Genomic DNA, 23,180 nt, shown 5'->3' on the forward strand with positions numbered 1-23,180 from the left:
AATGCATTCAATATAATCTACTCCTTTTCTCTCATAATTTGACCTACATTTAGGGATCATACATCATGATATTATGGAGTTACATAAAATAACATAACATAACATATGACAGTTGCCACATGTGAACATATATACATGTTCCATAAGTGTTCATCATATGCACTGTTGGTATGATGACATTATGGGTACACAAAGTGGATCACAAAAATCAGTCTACTTCCTGTACCCTTAGAACTTATTTCTCCAAACCAGTATTTGGAGATGGGCCCATAAAGTATGTCACAAATTGTGAGGGGTATGGCTAGAATATTTGTTATATATGTGGAATGGGGTATTGGTTAAAGCATGGAAAACATGACAAAGATGTGGGAAGGGTTTTTTTTTTAAAAAAACACACCTATAAAAGTGTAATATATTTTATGATGTTCCCATTGGTTCTGTTTAGACTGACTCACACATCACACAGTGCCAGTCTTTGGCTTAGTGCAAATGTGCAGGCTCCCAGTTAGGAGCTTGCAGGTGCCACCGTCTTCTTTACTGCTGTACTGCACCAGTGTAAGCCAATGTTTGCCTTGGCATGCCTCCTGAACATGGGACTATCCAGACTAACCATGAGCTGCAACCAAGGTTTGTTCTTTGTTACAGCTTGTGGTTCATAAGGAGAGATCTTAACCATGAGACCTGGTTTGGATTAAACACTAAGTCAAACCTGGGATTAGTGTGGTGTGACAGCAGAAAGAACTGGGGAGAAACAAGGGGGCTACAAGCTTGTTTCTGGGACCCAAGATTTGGTTTAGTGCGACTGTGAAGCAGGTCTTTGAATTAAATATTCCTGAAAATACTCAGATGGCCCACTTGTCTAGATAGCATTAGCAAACTATTGTTTTCGGTGGGCAAAGCCCCTTGTTGTAAGACCTGCACAATATAGTAACAAAGAAGCAGAGTATTGTCATTCCAAAAGTTTGCAATATGAAATATGTCACTGAGGAAAGGGTTTTTTTATTAGTCTTTAGATTGACAGGTTATGACAAAACTGTATTCATGTTGCTTGAATACATCTTTTGTCTAGTTTTACATCCTTTTTTACTTGTCTAGAAAATGACATATTGAGGTTTTCATTTGCTTTAACCAGGTGTGGTTTTCTGTATAGGAGATATCTTGGTAGGACTGCAGTTGAAAGCGAATGAACCAGTGAAGCTTGGAAAGGCCATGGCCCTTCTTCAGATGGTAGCGATAAGTTGAAAGACTCATTAATCAACAGCAGAGTCACAGGTGTGGTAGCTTTCCTACAAACTGCCAGCAGACTGTGAAAGTCATATTCAACACACAGTACTGTCAAAGTGGACTTACAAACACTCTTATTAAGCCTTTATCTCCTCTCATTTTTAGTTAGAAAAATGCTATAGTTTAAAGAGGGAAAATTGCAGTTCTTTTTTTTATTTGTTTGAGGCTATTTTCATTTCTGTAGGTTACAGCAAATGAATAACTGCATCATTTTACACAGATTTAATGGCTCTTGATATATATTTAGGAATTGGTTTACTTAGTTCTCAAAAGAATACCATACATATTTATTTTAAAAAATAACAAGCTTAATTTGTAACGTTACTGAACTTTAATATTGGCAGAAAATAGGTGGACAATTGCTGTAGGAATGAGGTTATAGAAGTTGTATGTGCATGGAGCCCAGAATGAAGCATGCTCTGAGTTCTATCCAGTACATATGAGCTATAACCTTTAGATTTAGGGACTATGTTAAGAAGCAGCCTCATAGTGAAGAAGCTGATTCTGCAAAAAATGGAAGGCCTGAATGGGATTAGATATAGATTGCTAGTCTTGTGACATCTTGACCTTTGCAGACAATGAGAAAGTTACCTATAGATATAAAATACTATTTTAATAGTATTATTTGAAATTAATGAACGTAATGAAGTCAGGCCCATTAATTTCAGTGGGTCTCCCCTAACAGTCGAATGCCACTCATAGAATGTGGATACATAGTCTTCCATGATTTCTTTGGGGATTGAGAGGGTATGAAAAAATAGATTAAGTGAAGCAGCTGATGGAGAATCTCTGAAAATCTCCCTCCTTTTCTTCTTCCACTCTATTCTTTTTAAGTTTTTGTTAATTTAGTTACTTGTGTCTTATCTGATTTGAATATCCTGAGGCTCGGGGAGGGTAGAAATACAATTCGAGGAAGCTTGAAGTTTTATGACAAGGTTGAATGGGTTGGAGAAAGCAACGGTTGAATTTATTGTAGAGCAAATGTTTTCAAATATAAGGTTTTTTGGGGGGTATTTTTATATTTCAAATAAAATACTCTAAAAAACCAACAGTGCAGTCAGTGACCATTTTAGGCACGTCCAACTGACTTGCAATTGACGTGTGGGACCTTTTGAATCCCTGCATGAAATGATCACCACCTGTATTTGGATTTTGCTAAGTAAACTTCTGTGATAGGCATTCTGGTGTAGCATAACGGTTTCTACAGCAACTTTTAAGGATGGGGTATAATGAACTTGTTGAGATGCTGTGTGTTATGTAGTGTAGTTTCACCCTGGGCCAACAGGGGGATACTGTATATAGTTTTCACTCAGGTCTGTAGATAGTTTTCACTCAGGTCCGCAGCAGTTATTTTAGGCGGGAACTCTGGGCTGTGGTTGTTACAATGTTGACAGCCGGCTGCCTATAAAAGCAGGCCGGCTGAGCTGTTTGCAGTCAGTTCTATTCCAGCTTACAAAATAAAGAGCTACTTGAAGAAATCGCTGTGCCGGCTGCTATGTCAACCCACAATTTAATACTGGCGACGAGGATGGGATGGATGGACATCAGAGCACAGCCAGATGCGGCCAGCCTCTGAACTGAGCTGAATCACAGAGCGAAATCACTGAGCGAAATCACTGGGCAGAACCAATTCAGAGCTGACTGTTCTGGCTAGAGCACTGTGTTCCATCCATCGCCCTTCACGCCGGCATCGGAATCATGGCTTCACTTGTGCCTCTACTGCCGTTTGCGCCAGCCTCTGAATCATGGGACTCCTACCTCGCTCGGTTCGACTGCTACCTCCAAGCCAACGAGCTGACAGCAGTATCAAAGGATCGGAAGCGGGGCCTATTCCTCAGCCTCTGTGGGCCTGAGGTGTTTGAGACGGCCCGAGCATTGGTTGCGCCTGAAGCAGTCCAGGCAACACCATGGGACACGATCCAAGAGAAGCTCCGCAACCACTATGCACCAAAGCCGTCCAAGATTGCTGCCCGCCATGCGTTCTACCACCGGAACCAGGCAGAGGGGGAGTCAATCAACAACTACACCACCGCCCTGCGACAGGCTGCAATGCACTGTGAGTTCCAAGACTTAGACGATGCCCTGATGGATCGAATCGTCTGCGGGGTCCGGGACATCCATCTGCAACGGCGTCTCCTAGCCAAGCCAGACCTCACGCTACAGAAAGCCATTGAGGAGGCTGTGGCCTCAGAAGCTGCTGAACGCTCCGCCCAGGAGATCCGCAAGTCCAGCAGCCCGCGTCTTGCTAGGGAGCCAGTTCCGGTGCATCATGAAGAGGCCAGCAGTGATGAGGCATCCTCCAGTGAAGACGATGACGTGCACCAGACAAAGCGGGAGCGCAGGAAGTTCCAACAGAAGTCCAAGGGCCAACCGGAATGTGCCGGCTGCGGAGGCAACCATTCCCGTGCCAAGTGTCGATTCAGAGACGCCATCTGTAGGAAGTGTTCCAGAAGGGGCCACATCGCTAAGGTCTGCCAATCGGCTCCGTCTGACACTCCCCCTTCATTGACTCGCAAGTCCAAGTCTTCACTCCAGTCTGCCAAGGAAAGTTGTTTCGCTCTCACCAACTGCCGCTGCCCGTCTGGAACCACGATTGGCCAAACCGACTCGCCTACGCGACGCAAGCTGAACGTCACGGTGCTCATTGAAGGAGCTCCATGTGACATGGAGATCGACACCGGGTCTGCCCTGTCCATCGTGTCATGGAGCACCATCAAAAGACTGGTACCCAGAGTGTCCAAGAGGCAACTCAACTCCCACCGCGTACACCTGAGAGACTACCAGGGAAACGACATTCCCGTGGTAGGCGTTGGCCGGTTCCGGATCGCCTTCAAGGATTTTTCGGGCCTGCTCCGGTTGGTGGTGGTCGAAGGTCAGCGGCCAAGCCTCCTAGGGCTAGACTGGTTTGATGCCCTCGGCCTGGAAGTCACCGGCATCAACTGCATCTCTAACGCAGAGACTGAGGGTCTGGTCAAAGACTTTGCCGAGGTTTTTGACGGCACCTTGGGGCAATATACAGGTACGCCCATCTCCTTTAGCCTTGATCCACAAGTCGCCCCCATCAAGCTAAAGCCACGCCGGGTTCCCTTTGCTCTCAAGGCTAAGGTGGACGAACAACTGGACAAACTGATTGCCCAAGGAGTTTTGGAGCCGGTTGACCACGCCAAGTGGGAAACCCCCATCGTCACGCCTGTCAAGCCAGATGGGTCGGTGAGAATCTGCGCTGACTACAAGTGCACGATCAACAAGGCACTTCAGCAGCACGCTTATCCGGTTCCTGTTGTCCAACACCTGCTGCATTCCCTGGGTGAGGGTAAGGTCTTCGCTAAGCTGGACCTTGCCCAAGCATATCAGCAACTGCCAGTTGATGATGCCACTGCTGAAGCCCAGACGATCGTCACCCACCGGGGGGCATTCCGTTGCCGCCGGTTGCAGTTCGGGGTGAGTGTGGCTCCTGGAATCTTCCAAAGCCTTATGGAGCGTCTCCTGCAAGGGCTTCCGGGCGTGGTACCATATTTTGATGACGTCTTGGTGTCTGCAGACTCACACCAGCAGCTGTTCGAGCGCCTCCGTGCCGTGCTGACCAGGTTCCAAGAGGCCGGGCTCAAGGTAAAGAGGGAGAAGTGCCAGATCGCCGTTCCACAGGTAGAGTTCCTGGGCTATCTTATCGATGCCTCCGGCCTTCACCCAACCACATCCAAGATCCGCGCTATCCAGCAGGCCCCCACCCCAAAGAACAAAACGGAGTTGCAGGCATTCCTGGGGCTGCTGAACTTTTATAACATGTTCCTGCCCCACAAAGCCACAGTGGCTGAGCCTCTTCACCGACTCCTTAGCACTAAGACGCCTTGGGCCTGGGGTCATCGGGAGACGGCGGCCTTCAACGCGGTCAAGGCTCTCCTTTCTTCAGACAGTGTGCTGGTACAGTACAGTGAATCCAGGCCGCTGGTCCTTGCCTGCGACGCCTCACCTTTTGGCATCGGTGCTGTCCTTAGTCACCGTTTTCCAGATGGAAGAGAAGCACCGCTCGCCTACTTTTCCAGGACACTATCTCCGACGGAACGGAATTACAGCCAGCTCGACAAGGAGGCATTGGCACTTGTGGCTGGAGTGAAGAGGTTCCATGAATACCTCTATGGCAGGACTTTTGACCTCATCACTGACCACAAGCCACTCCTGGGCCTCCTCGCCGGTGATCGTCCAACTCCACCGGTCCTCTCGCCACGCATGCTGCGATGGACTGTTTTCCTGGCTGCCTACCACTACCGGCTCATCCATCGCCCGGGGAAATCGATGGGCCATGCCGACGCCCTCAGCCGTTGCCCTCTTCCAGCATTTGTGGAAGACCCGGCTCCAGCTTCGTCGCTCCTTCTGATTGAGGATCTTCCGGCAGCGCCTGTATCAGCTACCACTGTGGCCTCCGCGTCTGCCCAGGATCGCACCATCAGCCGGGTGCTCAACTGGGTGTGGAGGGGGTGGCCACAAGGGCCTTTTGCATCGGAGTTCCAGCCCTTCGCAACCAGACAACATGAACTCTCAGCTCATCGCGGCTGTCTGCTGTGGGGAGACCGCGTCGTGATTCCCCAGGGACTCCGTCAGCGCGTCCTGGAGGCTCTGCACGTTGGCCACCCGGGAATTGTCAAAATGAAGGCATTGGCTCGGTGTTACGTCTGGTGGCCTAATATGGACGATGCCATCACTGCCTGGGTGTCCGCCTGTCAAGCGTGCCAAGAGTCGAGGCCTGCACCACCGGCAGCTAAGGGACACACCTGGGAGACGCCAAAGACACCCTGGTCGAGGGTGCACATCGATCTGGCTGGCCCCTTTCACGGCCGGACCTTTATGGTAGTGGTGGACGCCTATTCCAAATGGCTGGAGGTCGCCCTGATGCCCTCCACCACTACCGAAGCTGTCATCCGGGTGCTGCGAGGCCTGTTTGCAACGCATGGGTGTCCTGATGTCCTTGTCTCTGACAACGGACCGCAGTTCACGTCAGGCACCTTTGAGCGGTATCTTTTGGGACTGGGCATCCGCCATGCCCTAACGGCACCCTTTCATCCATCCAGCAACGGGCAAGCGGAAAGAATGGTGCGCTCGGCAAAAGAGGCACTGGCGCGCCTGGACCGGGGAGACTGGCATGAGCGGGTCGCCGAATACTTGTTCGTGCAACACATCACCCCTCATGCGGCCACAGGGAGGAGTCCTGCTGAACTGCTTATGGGCCGCCGCCTCAGGTCACCACTCGACCGGCTACACCCGGACTTTGCCGTAGCTGAACCCCCAGGCTGTGCCAACGCGCCACGGTCATTTGTCCCAGGAAACCAGGTCTTTGCCCGGAACTATGTGGGGGACATTCCTTGGGTGCCAGCCACAGTAGTGGGAGTCACTGGACCTTGCTCGTACCAGGTGGCACTCGAAGATGGACGCTTGTGGCGACGGCACATAGACCAGCTTAGGCGCAGGGTTGGGAACTTGGACACTACCGAGGTGCCCCCAACTGCGCTTGCAGCTCCAGAAGAGACACGTACAGATGGCGAGGCCCCACCTACACCTCCCTCGCAAACTGCCAGCGTGGAGCCGAACCAAGCCGCTTCAGAACAGACTCAGACCACTCCACTTGCGGAGGCTCCACCCACAGCAGCGGATCCAGGGGAGTTGGTTCCAACGCCACCTAGGGTCGCACCACAGCCTCAGCAAGAACTGTGTGGCCCTCCGGACTTGGCTACCAGTCCCCGGCGGTCTGGCAGAGTTTCCAAGCGCCCAACTTATTTAAAGGACTATGTTGTTGGACATGTATCACTGTTGGTCTAAGTATGGGAAATGTAACCGATATGCTTTTGTGCCTAATTGAACCATTACGCGTAGTGCTGTATATAAGGAAACCATTACGATTGTAACTAACACCTTATCTCGGTGGGGAGGGGTGTTATGTAGTGTAGTTTCACCCTGGGCCAACAGGGGGATACTGTATATAGTTTTCACTCAGGTCTGTAGATAGTTTTCACTCAGGTCCGCAGCAGTTATTTTAGGCGGGAACTCTGGGCTGTGGTTGTTACAATGTTGACAGCCGGCTGCCTATAAAAGCAGGCCGGCTGAGCTGTTTGCAGTCAGTTCTATTCCAGCTTACAAAATAAAGAGCTACTTGAAGAAATCGCTGTGCCGGCTGCTATGTCAACCCACAACTTAATACTGTACACCATGGGAAAGAAGAATATAATGATCTGCCCTTCTACACCTCACTGGAAGGAAGGTACAGTTTTGCTAAGGCATCAGAAAATGCGGAATTAAGAACATAAGAGCTCTACAGGATTAGACTAAATGCACATGAACTTACAGGGTTTCCTGATACTTACTGCTTTTAATGATGTATTTACCGTACTCCTGCCCTAGGACCATTTGGTGAAAGGTGGATTATAAATACTATAAATAAATAAATAAAATAGCCCATCATCCTTTTTCACAGTGGTCAACCAGGGCATGAGTGCACTAACCATCTTTTGTTTTGTTTTTTGCCTACTTGCTCTGATACTGGACATAGTATACAACAATCATGTCTTATGATAGTCTTATGATAGTCTTATGATGATTTGTTGAAGCCCCTTTTAAAGCAGACCAGGTCCGTGGCCATCACCACCTCTTGTGGTAGGGAAATCTATAGTTTAAGTGTGTGTGTGTGTGTGTGTGTGTGTGTGTAGAAGTACACCTTATTGTCTGTCCTGAAGCAGCCTCTTCGTTGTACAACAGGAAAATTCCATTTGCAGAACATTAATTTCCATGGCCCATCTTAGATTGGAGCTATTGCCATCAGTGTAGAAAAGAATGAAATGACCATTTTCTTGCCTCTGTTTTGGATAGCTCTTTCTGTTGTTTAAATTCATAACAGACACCCTTTTAAGAAATGACACACTAAAATAATATGGGAATTATCTTATTAATTGTATTACTACATAACCTTACAGCCATTTATATACAACCAAACCTTTTCAAATGAAGTGTTAATGAAATTAACAATAAAAGGGCATAATAACTTTTGAAATAATTATATGGGTAATTTAACAATACATTTCTTAAAAACGGAAAGCATTTATATAATATAAAGCAAAATCTCTGTAAATGCTATGTTGAATCAAAGACGTTCTTATTGTTTCTCAAATACAAAGAATTTTTTTTTAAAAAAATGCAGAATAGTGGTATCTCTTAAAAGATAAATTTTATTTTTTATTACTTCCACTTTTAAAGAGCTAGCTTAATATTATTCCACATGTGGTTTTATTTTCTTTCTCCCTGCTCCCAATGAAAATAGCATTTCGGCTGAAATCCTGTCCACATTTCCCTGGGAGTAAGCTCCATTGAAAACAATGAAACTTACTTATGTGTACATATGTATGGGATTGCACTGTTCATATATTTACCTCAACTTTTTTTAAGCATAGGCAGAGCTTTTTATCAGCTGGAACTCACCAGAATTCAGTTTTGGCACCTATCAGGTGGGCACCATTGCCATTATAAGAAACCAAGGGAGGCATTCACAGTGCGTTCCAGCACCTCTTTTTCTGGAAAAATAGCACTGAACATAGGTATTCTCTTCAGTGCAAAAATTATTGTAGATACCTTGTGATTGTGTAAAACATTTAATGAATTACTTTAGAATTTCAGCTTACATTCACTTGCTTTTACATTTTTAAATGTAAAATGTTATTATTATTAAAAGCAGGGCTTTTTCATTTGGAACTAACTGGAACTCAGTTCTGGCACATCTCAGGTGGGTGCCATTGCCATTATAAGAGAACAAGGAGGTGTCATGGTGAGTTCCGGCTCCCTCTTTTTCTAGGAAAATAGCACCGATTACAAGTAACTAGGAATGGAACTCTCAGCAGGGAAGCATTCTGAAAGAACAGATATGGGCTTGTATTTTATTTGCAAACCATTATTCAACAACAGATAGGTAGCCGTGTTGGTCTGCCATAGTCAAAACAAAAAAAATTCCTTCCAGTAGCACCTTAAAGACCAACTAAGTTAGTTCTTGGTATGAGCTTTCATGTGTATCTGAAGAAGTGTGCATGCACACGAAAGCTCATACCAAGAACTAACTTAGTTGGTCTTTAAGGTGCTACTGGAAGGAATTTTTTTTGTTTTCATTATTCAACAATTTTCAATTATGTAGTTTCTAAATATGGTTTAGATTCTTAAGCTGCCCTGAGCCAAGTCAATAAGAAATGTGCTCTGTATGTGTAAGATGAACGGATTTGTGTGATGCCTACCCCATTCATAATAACTCTTATGCATCACACTTCCATGCTTTTGGAGTTCTTAGTTTGGCTTCTTTATTGCATTGTTTAGAGATGACATCTCAGGGATTTCCTAGGACGTCGGCAGTTGCACATCACCTACCCACAAGAGAATTAAATGACCTGCCAGATCCCTAGAAACAGAATAGTTCTTATTTATTGGGACATTTCTGAACAACTCAAGAGCATACAAAACTTGGCAGAAAAGTAGCCTGAGAATACAAGGTGATATAAGAAAGTAGAACAATAGGTAGAGAGGATTCTTGCATTGAAAGGTTTTGAATTACCCTCACAAAGGTAACAAAGTTAAGCGGTCCCCAGCGCCACGGTTGGTTTAGTAAGCCAATATACATTTGGGATGATTTGCTAGAGTTTGGCATTGTTGACAACCAGCAGCTAAAATACACTTGGCAAATGTACACACAGTTTTAACATGGATTTTTTAGAACTTTAACAACTTAATATATTATATTCCTAATTCCCAGTGATATGCTATTTTACATTTATAAGTGCCTGCCAGTGAAAAATTCTCTCTTCATAATTGCCCTATCAGTAGATCAGAAAGCAGAGTTCCATCAATATGGTTAAAAAAAGTATTTTATTTAGTATTATTTTTATAATATGTGTTATCAAACATATTACCTACAGACAAATATTAAATGCATCAAAATGTGTAAAATATTAAACACATGGGAAATGAAGCCATAGATATCGATCCAGTAAGTTACAATCTTTACCAATCTTGGAAGCTAATAATTATTACATTTAGAATATAATGATATTTTAATTTACTTCAGATTTTATCACCTCTATGTCTCATTCCATTCTGAAAACAGTACAAGGCAAACAGAAAAGACAACAAAGGACACATCTGCCAAGTTCCTCTGCCCAACACCAGACTTTATTAATGATGCTCACCAAAATTCTTCTCTTTGGGGTTTTATACATTAACTTTATCCATTTTGTAAAATTCGGGCCTAGTCCAAACTTTTCCATTCACTTTACAAAGGAGGTCCATTTAGTTTGAATGTATGCGTTTCCTGCATTAATAAAATATAATGCAGTTGGTGTTCCCCTGATCTTATTGTTTTATTTATTGCTTGGATAATGTCCAACAATCTTCTCTATTTAATAAATCCCATCTGATCCATACCAATATGTCTAGGTAATATTTAATTCAATCTCTCTAGAAAAATTTATACCAGCATCTTACAATTTGGGTTCAATAGTGAAATAGGTCTATATGACTACCTTCCAGGGATGTTTGCCTTCTCCTGTATTACTACAATTTTTGCTTTGGCACATGTGTTTTTAAAAACCCTAGTTTTCCCTAATGTACTCCTCATACATTATTGATGTTCAGGTATGTTTATTTTTTAGAACTCTGTTTTTAAACCATCTTAATTCTGGCATGTTTTGCTTTATAAATATCTGAATTTCATGCAAATTCTATTGTGATATTATAGGGGATTTCAGTAACTCTTTTTTCGTGTTGGGTAACCCATGGGAAATACACTTTGTTTAGAAATGTCTCCATTTCTATGAGACTTATATCAACTGAAATAATACGAAGAACTGTGCTGATATGCTAATAGGGTACACGGTGCCTTACAGAGTTGTGTGGTAGACATAGGCATGTAGGGGCACTGTTAAAGTGGTGGAAAGGCTTCAGGAACAGGGCCATTATACAAATTTGCACAAATGCTGAATTACATGTATAACTTTAGGCTGACCTTCTGGTGGAAAGCTTATCTGTAAGAGAGAGAGAAAAGGAGGAAAGATGCAGGAGAGCCAAGTCCCAGCACAAAAGATCTCATGCTCTGACCCCCTGGGACCACCCCCTCACAACACTGCTGTGGACATATCTTCAGTCCAAAGAAACTTAACAGTGTAAAATAGTTAAGAGGTGGAAGGAAAAGGAAGAAGAAAAGTATGCTTCACTTACATTACAGTTTGGAATGAGAGTTAAGAAATACAGACCCTCCAAATGTCCCTATTTTCCAGGGACAGTCCTGGACTTAAAGAAGTCGTCCCGGTTTCTGATTTGGTCTCGGAATGTCCCACTTTGCCTTAGGACGTCCCTATTTTCACCGGTGAAATGTTGGAGGGTATGGTTATGCAATTCCTGAGCCAAGGAAATAAGTAACTATACAACCTTTAGAAAACATCTAATGGCAGCCATGTATAGGGAAGGTTTTTAATGTTTAATGTTTTATTGTGTTTTTATATATGTTGGAAGCCACCTAGAGTGGCTGGGGCAGCCTAGTCAGATGTGTGGGGTATTATTATTATTATTATTAGTAGTAGTAGTAGTAGTAGTAGTAGTATTGAATAGTGTGTCCCTATTTTCATCAGAGAAATGTTGGAGGGTATGGAAATAAAGGTGGGTTTGAGGTGGCGCTGTGGGTTAAACCACAGAGCCTTGGGCTTGCTGATCAGAAGGTTGGTGGTTCAAATCTCCGCGATGGAGTGAGCTCCTGTTGCTTGGTCCCTGCTCCTGCCAACCTAGCAGTTCAAAAGCATGAAGTGCAAGTAGATGAATAGGTACCACTTTGGTGGGAAGGTAAAAAGCATTTCCGTGCACTGCTCGGGTTCGCCAGAAGCAGCTTAGTCATGTTGGCCCCATGACCCGGAAGCTGTACACTGGCTCCCTTGTCCAATAAAGACTCTCCTCCCTGAAAGAGAGGGGAGAGGTTGTGGGCTGGAGCCCGAGCACCGCCCAGCAGGGGGCGTTGCCCCCTGCCTCCAGCTCACCTGGCTGGCGCTCACGCCCCCCCGGTGGCTACCCAACCAGGTGCCGCGGTGGGGGCGTGTTCAGCAGCCTTTTGCTGCAGCGTCAGCCTTTCCCTGGCCTCATTCCTCATTCCTCGTCGTCGTTAGGCATTGGAATAATGTGTTGTGGTGTGTTGAAGTGCTAGGTGTGGCCATCGCCTATGCCTTCAATTTTTAGGGGTATTCCGTTAAAGGAATCTGGCGGTCGTGTATTCTGTCCGATGCCTGCTTGGCGGGAGGCCATGGCACGACCCGCGGTGACAGCAGGGGTGAGCCTATACAGTGGTGCCCCGCTAGACGAATGCCTCGCAAGACGAAAAACCCGCAAGACGAAAGGGTTTTTCGGTTTTTGCGACGCTTCGCTAGACGATTTTCCCTATGGGCTTGCATCGCAAGACGAAAGCCCATAGGGAAATCTCGGGGACCTTTTTTTAAATGCTGGCGGTGGGGAGCAAAGCCTTCCCCCCCCCCTCCGGACTTCAGAAGAGGTCCAGGAAGGCCGGCGGGGGCGAAAGGCTTTGCTCCCCACCGCCAGCATTTTAAAAGCGGTCCGGGATAGCAGGGAAGCGCTTCCCGCTATCCCGGACGGCTTTTGAAGGCAGGCAGGGGGGGCAAAGACTTTTGCCCCCCCTGCCTGCCTAACCGGGGGCTTTTAAATCGCCCCGGGACTGTCCGGGGCGATTTAAAAGCCCCCGGACGGCTTTTGAAGCCTCCCCCCCGCCCGGCTTCGGGGCATCATCCCGATGCCGGGCGGTGGGGCAGGAACGCCTCCCCCAGCCGCCCGGCATCGGAACGATGTCCCGAAGCCGGGCGGCCGGGCGGGAAAGCCTCCCCCCCCCCCGCCCGGCTTCGGGGCATCATCCCGATGCCGGGCGGTGGGGCAGGAACGCCTCCCCCAGCCGCCCGGCTTCGGGGCATCGTCCCGATGCCGGGCGGTGGGGCAGGAAAGCCTCCCCCAGCCGCCCGGCATCGGAACGATGTCCCGAAGCCGGGCGGCCGGGCGGGAAAGCCTCCCCCCCGCCCGGCTTCGGGGCATCGTCCCGATGCCGGGCGGTGGGGCAGGAAAGCCTCCCCCAGCCGCCCGGCATCGGAACGATGTCCCGAAGCCGGGCGGCCGGGCGGGAAAGCCTCCCCCCCCGCCCGGCTTCGGGGCATCGTCCCGATGCCGGGCGGTGGGGCAGGAAAGCCTCCCCCAGCCGCCCGGCATCGGAACGATGTCCCGAAGCCGGGCGGGAAAGCCTCCCCCCCCCGCCCGGCTTCGGGGCATCGTCCCGATGCCGGGCGGTGGGGCAGGAAAGCCTCCCCCAGCCGCCCGGCATTGGGGCATCGTCCCGATGCCGGGCGGTGGGGCAGGAACGCCTCCCCCAGCCGCCCGGCATCGGAACGATGTCCCGAAGCCGGGCGGCCGGGCGGGAAAGCCTCCCCCCCCCGCCCGGCTTCGGGGCATCATCCCGATGCCGGGCGGTGGGGCAGGAACGCCTCCCCCAGCCGCCCGGCTTCGGGGCATCGTCCCGATGCCGGGCGGTGGGGCAGGAAAGCCTCCCCCAGCCGCCCGGCATCGGAACGATGTCCCGAAGCCGGGCGGCCGGGCGGGAAAGCCTCCCCCCCGCCCGGCTTCGGGGCATCGTCCCGATGCCGGGCGGTGGGGCAGGAAAGCCTCCCCCAGCCGCCCGGCATCGGAACGATGTCCCGAAGCCGGGCGGCCGGGCGGGAAAGCCTCCCCCCCCGCCCGGCTTCGGGGCATCGTCCCGATGCCGGGCGGTGGGGCAGGAAAGCCTCCCCCAGCCGCCCGGCATCGGAACGATGTCCCGAAGCCGGGCGGGAAAGCCTCCCCCCCCCCGCCCGGCTTCGGGGCATCGTCCCGATGCCGGGCGGTGGGGCAGGAAAGCCTCCCCCAGCCGCCCGGCATTGGGGCATCGTCCCGATGCCGGGCGGTGGGGCAGGAACGCCTCCCCCAGCCGCCCGGCATCGGGGCATCGTCCCGATGCCGGGCGGTGGGGCAGGAAAGCCTCCCCCAGCCGCCCGGCATCGGGGCATCGTCCCGATGCCGGGCGGTGGGGCAGGAACGCCTCCCCCAGCCGCCCGGCATCGGGGCATCGTCCCGATGCCGGGCGGTGGGGCAGGAAAGCCTCCCCCAGCCGCCCGGCATCGGAACGATGTCCCGAAGCCGGGCGGCCGGGCGGGAAAGCCTTTGTCCCCCCTGCCTGCCTTCCCAGGGGCTTTTAAATCGCCCCGGACAGCGGAGAAGTCCTCCGCTGTCCCGGGCGATTTTAAAATGCCGCCAGCCAGAAGAGGTCGGGGGAAGGCTTTTTCCATAGGAACGCATTAATTGATTTTCAATGCATTCCTATGGAAAACCGTGCATCGCAAGACGAAAAACTCGCAAGACGAAGAGACTTGCGGAACGAATTAATTTCGTCTTGCGAGGCACCACTGTAGTTGAATTAGGATCAACAGGTGATGAACCCCTGGTGAATAAACCCACTTGTTTCGATCCAATGCCTAAGCCAATACCTTTTCATTCCTGTAATCAATAAAGTTGTGGCCTTTTCTAGCCCATTAACCTTATATCACGTGTCCTTGTGTCTTCATTTCACTTCGCGGGGGTCGGGCCCTCGAACCACAAAGCAAGATGAGCGCCGCAACTGCAAAGTGAGTCACGACTGGACCTAATGGTCAGGAGTCCCTTTACCTTTAACCATTTAGTGTTTTTAGACTGTGAATGAATTACTGACTGACATTTAAGAAAGCAGTGCTAGCCAATGAGACAAAGACTATAATGAAACATGTATAAATAACTATTGATGTTTTAAAAAGACTTTTCTGCTGCTCTTCCTGGGAAGAGAAGTTTTTCCTGCCTCCATAGAAAACAATCTAGGTATACGGGATTTTAGTTTAGCTGTGACTGCATAGCAGATGATCTCTCTTACTCCTGTCATTACATGCAAGAATGTAATTGTCTTCTAAACTTTATTTTTTAAATAAATAAATAAAATTAGTCTGTTAATGCCAATGCAGATAGTCTTATTAAAGCCATGTTGTAAGGGGCAGGATTGTGGCTGAGAGATTGTGAGCTACATCAGCCCTGCAAAGTAACTCAGGGTTGTTACACCATTTTCTGAAGGGAGAGAAGGTAATGTTTGGTGTTTTATAGTGCTCTTATTTTTGTTGAAAGCCGCCCAGAGTGGCTGGGGCAACCCAGTCAGATAAGCGGGGTACAAATAATAAAATAATTGTTGTTGTTGTGTGTGATAATCCTGAACTATGATTCAGGGTCATTAACCTGGTAGGATTGTTGTTGAATAGTGAAATGCAGTGGAGAGGGGATTGTGAATTTTTTTGCAGCTCTAAATGACTATTTGTCATGATTGCAGTATACTACCTCCAGGATTAGACAGAACATGTTTCTGAATGCCAGTTGGGCAAGGGGTCAGGTAGTTAGCCGCACTCCTTCAAACAGCTTGTCCACATCTCAAGCCTCAAAGATTAAAACTGATACAGTACAGATGGAACTAACTGTGTTCTGGATGCCTCCATTGGAATTGCTCCGATAAGACTTTGTGTGGCATGCAAACCAGGAAAGAGTCTTTATAGCATTTTGACCTCCTTTATGCTTGGCTGAGATTCAACCCCAGCACTTCTGAACAATATATCCAGAAAGTGTTCTGGGTAGTCATTAGAAATGCTGGGAGGTTTTGGTTGTCCATGTGAAAACTTCACCGTCTTCATTGTGACATACAGTAATCTGTTCTAGCAGTGGGGGCAGGTTGTTTGTGTTGTCCAGAAAGGCCTAGGAAAAGTCTGCATGAATGCTTAGTGCATTGAAAAAGTACCTGTAGATCTAGTCACATGTGCAATGTTGTGGTTCCAGGAGCTGGGCAAGATAACTATTCTGCTTTGTTTTTCTATGAAAATCTATAACTACTTAACCGGCACTGTTATTGTGTGTTATTAGTTATTTTCTAGCTATGGCATCTTATAGTTCAATAGCTTCTGGTGTTTTATATTATACTAGTTTTCAGCCTGGCTGCCATTGGGAAAACTCTTTATCCCCCCACTCCAAAGTTAAATTGTGTGAAGAGAGAACTTTCACACACCTGAATTCTATGTGTGGTGTGGTGTGCTGTGCTCTCTATTGGAATGCTGATCACTCTTTTGAGGCAGACTTCATGTTTTGAGATGTGTGATGGATGTAATGGTGTCTCCTTTTCAGACTTTTCTAGCAATTAGAGTGCCTTAGACTAGATATATACAAAAATGTTAGCTGTCTTTCTAAGAAAGTATTTTAACAACTTTGATACCTCTCTCCATAAGCTAAGCCCAAACTTTAAATATCTGACAGTGTGGAATATACTCAATCAGGTATCATTCCAGATTATCTGATAACAAACTATTACATTTAGTTTGGAAAATTAACCTATAATCAATTAACCATATTCTATATGCACAGAATTATACAGAAACCTTGTCTTGAACATTTTACTTTTGAAGTCTGCCATCTTGAGTGGGTGGTATTTTTGTTTCTGAATCACTTGAGTGCTTTCATAAATATCTCTCCTTGTTTTTCCACTGATGATTGTTAGCATGTGATTTCTGTGAAGTTCTGGTGCTAAAATAGTTCTTGTTTACCTGACATTGCAATAACATAGTTGTTGAACAGTTGTTCCAGGATGTCTATATTACAGCAAAGAAAGTGAATATCAAATACTGATCATTAGAGTCAAAATGATAGAAGTGTGCCATTCCATAGAAAATTGTTTCAAAATCTTTTTGGATTTATCTAATGTAAATAAATGCAATAAATTGAAGAAACTATTTGGAAACATCAGTGATACTACATTGTCTATTATTCATTGTTTCTCAGTTTGGTCATCATATAGTCTTTTGGTTGATACAATAGCTGGGTGAAATTGTTTCTTTTATCTCTGTTTTTCTGAAATGACTGTAGAAAAATAACAAATGTTTGATACCATTTTTTGTTTTGCACATCAGCATTTACCAATATTATTTACAATTTTGTAATACAGAAACTCATAGTTCAGCTAACATTAATTAGCCACACAAATAAATGTAAGGGAAGATATGATGCTTTTTAACTACTCAAAGTTTCAAGTTTTTTTTATTTATTTGCATTCAGAATCTATCAACAAAAATGCGCTGTTAGTTTACCCGTAATACATTTGTGAAGCACTCAAGTAATCATCTAATTTTGAAACATATATACACTTCATTTTCACTCTACAGCATTTGCATTGGATACTTTGGCTATCTTTTCTCTACAGTTTTAAATGTGTGGGAACATTAGATGAGGATCTTTTTTATATTTAAATGAGTGAGCTTTCTGTCTAGCAAGTGTCTCATTGTCGCAATGTCACTACATCTCAAGATTTGACCTTTTGCACCATATGGATTCATGATAGTCCACGTAGTTTTACAGACCAGATTGCTTTTGTCCCCCCGCTAGAGGGTATCAAAGCCTTTTGGACAGGAATTTTCAAGTACTGATAGATTTGAAAAAAACAAAACTAATTTTTTGCATATTCTTCGCACCGCCAGATGTCGCAAAGGCTTCATTGATGAAATGTTTTTTATCCAAAATGTGGCACTACTGGTATTGTGTTTGAGAGGGCCTGACAGGTCACTAGATTGTCCTTCAAACGTTTGATTTACACATTCACGAATAGGTCAAGTTGAGAAGATAACCACATGTCTGACATGGATGTTACTACCATTTAGACAACTGGTGCAGTTACGTTAGTCAGTAGAATCCCTATTACTCTGAAACTATAACTTAGTTTCCCTCTTTTTCTTTTAAAAAAATGACTACTAATATTATTCAGCTAAAAAGGTATATCTTTTGAAATTAGATATTTTATAGATTCATGTTAAGAGTCTCCCCCCCAGCTACTATTGGCTAAAATGTATAGGCCACAATTTTTTTATTTTTAGTTTTTAAAAATCTTTCTGAGATGTATTGCAGAATAAATTTCAGGTCTGTGTTACTGTGTATGCATAAATTGACAGTTCAACAAGTAAAAATTGGGAACATGAATTTGATTGATTTTTTTTTATTGAAATGGAATGAGAATGATAGTGGATAAATTGATCTTCCTTATTGAAAGAAAATATGGTGTTTTTCAACATGTCTCCAGAAGGAATGCAAGGCCTGTCAAAAAGCTGAGCAACACATTATATCTCTTAAAAGGTGAATTAACATAAGTATGTCACTTAGTTTATGGATCAAATTTCACCCTTGTCAGTTTTATTCACAATATAATAAACTTTATATTGTAAAAATAGTGTTATTATATTATGTTTTGAGAAAGGATATTCACTGAAATTTATTGCAATTAAAAATATATATATTTATCTTAACAATGTCAGTTCAGCAAATTGTCCAAAATTTGTATTCATATACAGAACTTTGTTGAACTCCTGGTACCTTTAAGTACTTAAAATAAATGATCAAATAAGTGATTTCCCTGTGTTTTTGTTTAATGTGCTTTGCCTGTGTATGTAGCAGCTGTCAAGATAAACTTGACACGTGCATCACTTTTAAGTCAGTTATGATTCCTCCCAAATAAGCTGAGCTTTATTCTTACTAGTCTTGTTTTTGTATGTATAATATGCTAATTGTGCAAATAGTTAATATTAATTTATTGAAGCTTCATCACAATGTATTTGATATTGCCACATTAAAATCAATGGATGGTTTGTTGTTGAATTCACAGCAGCAATGTTGTATCTTAAATTTTATTAACCAAAATTGGTTGATAGTTGACAATTTATCTACATCTATTTTAATTTTACTCAGGGCTTATGTCTTCTAGTGCATTTTACAGGGAGAAACCATATCTATCTATCTATATATATCTATCTATATAATTATTTGTACTGTTTTTTATAGTGTTTTTATTGTTGTACACTGCCCTGATACCTTTTGATATGGTGCTATAGAAATACTTTTATACATAAATATTATATAGTCACATTTAAGATTGCATAAGCTATAATTGTCTGTACAGTCAAACAAAGTGGAGTTATTCCATTTGCATATCTCTGGGTGTACACGTGTGCACATATTACATGGTCATCCTTATCCATAGATAGGGATAACTAGATGGGGATAACTATAGATAGATAAGTAGATGATAGATAACTAGATGATCATACTGACCCACTAACTCGCTTACTTTAATAGCATTGGCATTGTTTTCATTTATATTGAAAATACTGAGTGGCGTGCAACATAGTCATAAAAGCACAAATACAACAACCAATTTATAAAAGCAATAACAAAGAACATAATGCATGTATATTCTGCAGTATGTGTGAGAAATGTGGTGATTGTTGACATTTACCAGTAATTATCAAGATTTGAATAAACTCAGAGAGAAATATCAGAAAATTTAGCATTAAATTTAAAGCTGAGTACTTTCAGTAAGAAGTACTCATTTTTGCAATGTTATCTCATTTAAGTGATTTCCTAATAAAAGTTGTTTTTCTTATTCTTAGTATAAATATTAAAAGCAAGGATTGTGACTTAAACGTTTCTGACATTTCTTGCTGAGCCACTTAAGGAATTAAGAGTCAGTGTCAGCACTCACTCCCATTTCTGACATATACCATGTTATATTCATACATAATGTTGATGTGCACAGCATTAGATGCGCTTTGATATACATAGTGCCAAAATATGTACAGGCATTCAGAAGTTTTTTGTGCATGTAGGAGCAACACTAAATACTAAAAAGAGGCAAACAAAATATTTCTTAATAGCAGATATCTGAATGTGTGGTTGTAATTTTATTTTATTTTTTTATCACTGTGGCTCTAATCCAGAGGAGGCATCTGGTGGTGGAAGGGGTAGTGGCGATTTTTGCTGCTCCTCTCTACAGTTTCCCATACTGTTCCAAAGCATCCTCCAGCCCTCAAGAACATATTTTCTTAGATGGGTGGGTGGCTTCCAGGGGAAAGAAATACCCTTCTGCCAACAGGGACTCTCCACTGGATGGGAGACTGTCACTAGCATTTTAAATTAACAGGTTCAGTAGAATACTTACTTTATTTTCCCCTATACATGAAATAGGTTGTTGATGAGTGGCACTTAACATCCATAATACCTGAATGTTTAAACATAGATTAATTCTTCTGTATTTTGATACAAGGATTTTTGACTACTTGATTTAACTATCATGTTGCTATTGCATATAAACAGATGAGCATTGAATTTATTTAACTATTCATGGTGTATGATCTCTCATTTCTAAATGATTATGGCATTGAAATGGTTAGAATATATATATAGTTTATAATGTATATTTGAAACATTATTCCATATGATATAGACCATGGTAACCACAAAAGTGAAAGTTAGCAACTTTAAAAATGTGCACAAACTTTTTCTCAGCTTTACATAATTTTACAGTGGGTTGGGGGGATTTTCAAAACCTTATTTTGTTTTAAACTAAACATTGTACAGGATCATACAAAATGTTGCACTTTTGGATACTTTCAACATAATGTTACAGTTGATTGTGTATTGCATTATTTTGAAGCACATTAATCAAGAAGATATTGTGTAATCTGTAAAATATTTATCTGAATTTAATTATGACACTCTAACTGTATTAGTATGGGTTTGGTGGAAATTAGAATTTCACATAATGAAAGCCTTAGTGTGGTAACAGCATATAACCATAAGCACACCTTCATGGAAGTAAGTCCCACTGAACTCAGTAGGACCTAGGTCTGAGCATAGGAGTGAGCTATAAATATTGTGTGACCACTTAGCTAAAAGGTGGATTTAAAATTAATAAGAATGAATCTTTGATTTCTAAAAAGCTATTCTAGTTTTTGTTTTAAAAATGTATCCCCTTTATCTCACAGAAGGGCACATTGCATATTTGGTTATTTGGTTCTATAATATTGTTACCTTGCTTGAAACACATGGTCTCCCTTGATATACAAGGGGGGGAAACTGAATCCATTTCAATAAATTAATAGGGATGAGAATCCCAGTCCATCCTTCTTTTCAGAGGTTCGCATACATTGTAATGAAATGCATTAGGAGTTTTCTTCACTTGAAATCCAAATGAGACCCATTTTGGCTCACACCCTTGACAGTCTCTTTTATAAGCACTGCTGTCTCCTGTTCATGTGTGGGCTTAGTAAAAAGGCTTCCTTTGTAAGATGCACAGAGACAATATAATGCCACGAAAAACGAAGGTGTCAAAACACAAAGTTAGAGGCAATCTAATCAATGCCTCCTGGTTTTGCCTTTGAAAGCTCTCTTCATTAAAACTCTTTAATTGTGAGGCTTATCTGGAGGTAGAGCTGTTACTTAATATTTTCCAGTGTCATTCTTCGGACAGTCATTTGTACCTTTTAAATGTATTTTCAATATTCATTGTTTAGTAAATTGGATGTCTTATTAGCATGGTAGTAGTAGAATGACTTTCATTAGAATTATTTGAGGTAATGAGATACAAACATATGGTATTTATCCCCTCCCTCTGACAAAAAAAGTTGAAGAGCTTTTAGACTACACTAGGATAAAAACAGTGTGAAAAAACATTTTTAATGGATATGCATTTTTTAAAAAATGCATTGTCATTTATGTTTCCAATCAACTTGTGATCCCATCAATAATGGTGTAATTAAATATGCCAAAGTACATAACTTACAATATATCTAAATCTAAATAACTGCAATTGAGTTATACATCTTCCATTGCAGAGTTTGTTTTAAAACAGTACATTGTGTGCTATTAGTATTATGTAAGTAAATATTCTCCCAAATTAGTCTTTCATCACACTTGTGTTTAATAATAATATTATTATTTGCAGAATCTGCTTTACAATTTTTCAGAAAAAAGTGTTGAATCCCTGTTGCTTTATTGCATTACAATTAGGATAACTAAATAATTATAAAATAGGTGGAAATGCCATACAAAGCAGAGTGGATTTTTTTGTGTAGGCATAATTTAAAAGGAACAGATTCATGCAACTTTGACCTGATTTTTCAGAGCCTAGTATGGCGAGTACAGCTGCTCTAGCTTAGTAATTATTTGTGATAGGTTGTTTTTGAGTCCCATATGTATAAAAGCTCCAGGCCCAACTATCTCATTTGTTGGCACACAAACAGATTCTTCCAGGTGCTGAATATTAAATTTTAATATATTATTTAAATATTAAGAGAATTATAGTTTCAGTAATTGTATTGCTACAGCTGTACTACAAAATATGGCCATTATCAGCTAGGAAGGGTGCATTGGTTCAAAATACTTCATAGAAGTAAATATTTGAATTATTATATTGGATAATGTTTCATGTAAATTAAATTAATATACTGTACAGTTATTTCAGCACATAACCTGTATAAAAATAATATTGTATACATTTATAATAAGATTAGAAGTACTGAAATCATAGTATTTTCATTTTCTTTTGTGCAAAAGACCAGTCTGAGACTTGCATATATTAGTATATACTGACTCATAGTGAATTTGTACATTAAATTATAGCATTTATAACAGCAAATTGCTATGCATATACAGTATTGTATTGTGTAGGCTGTTTGGGGCACAAGACTTTAGAGGCTTCCCTGCACCTACAAACATAGGTCCAAGTGCACAATACACTGGGTTTTCAAGAATACTAGGGCAGGGAAAGACCCTTGATGTGTGTCAACATTCTTGGTATGAAGTCAGGAAGGAACCTGGTGGATCTTTAGTGGAACCTGGTAGAAATTGGTGGATCAGCTAAAGTGTATAGGGTAATGGACTGAGTTGGTGGGTCCAACACTTCTGTTAATCTCAAAAAAGTTTTGTTAGGT

At 43.4% G+C, this 23,180-nt stretch overlaps 1 protein-coding gene across 5 annotated transcripts in view; it reads left to right on the forward strand.

The window, feature by feature from the left end:
* KIAA0825 overlaps positions 1 to 23,180 on the forward strand; it is a 189,178-nt gene that overhangs the window by 92,777 nt on the left and 73,221 nt on the right. The window contains exon 21 of one of the 5 annotated variants that reach the window (XM_081930135.1): positions 10,409 to 10,598. The exons of the other annotated variants lie outside the window; for them this stretch is intronic. Within the exon in view, the coding sequence (XP_081786261.1) occupies positions 10,409 to 10,523 (115 nt within the window). The 3' untranslated portion in view covers positions 10,524 to 10,598. Of the gene's footprint in view, positions 1 to 10,408; positions 10,599 to 23,180 lie in introns of those variants that run through there. 5 annotated transcript variants of the gene reach the window in all.

Source organism: Podarcis melisellensis, assembly GCF_964234715.1.
Source record: "Podarcis melisellensis genome assembly, chromosome: 11".
Taxonomy (NCBI): Eukaryota; Metazoa; Chordata; class Lepidosauria; order Squamata; family Lacertidae; genus Podarcis; species Podarcis melisellensis.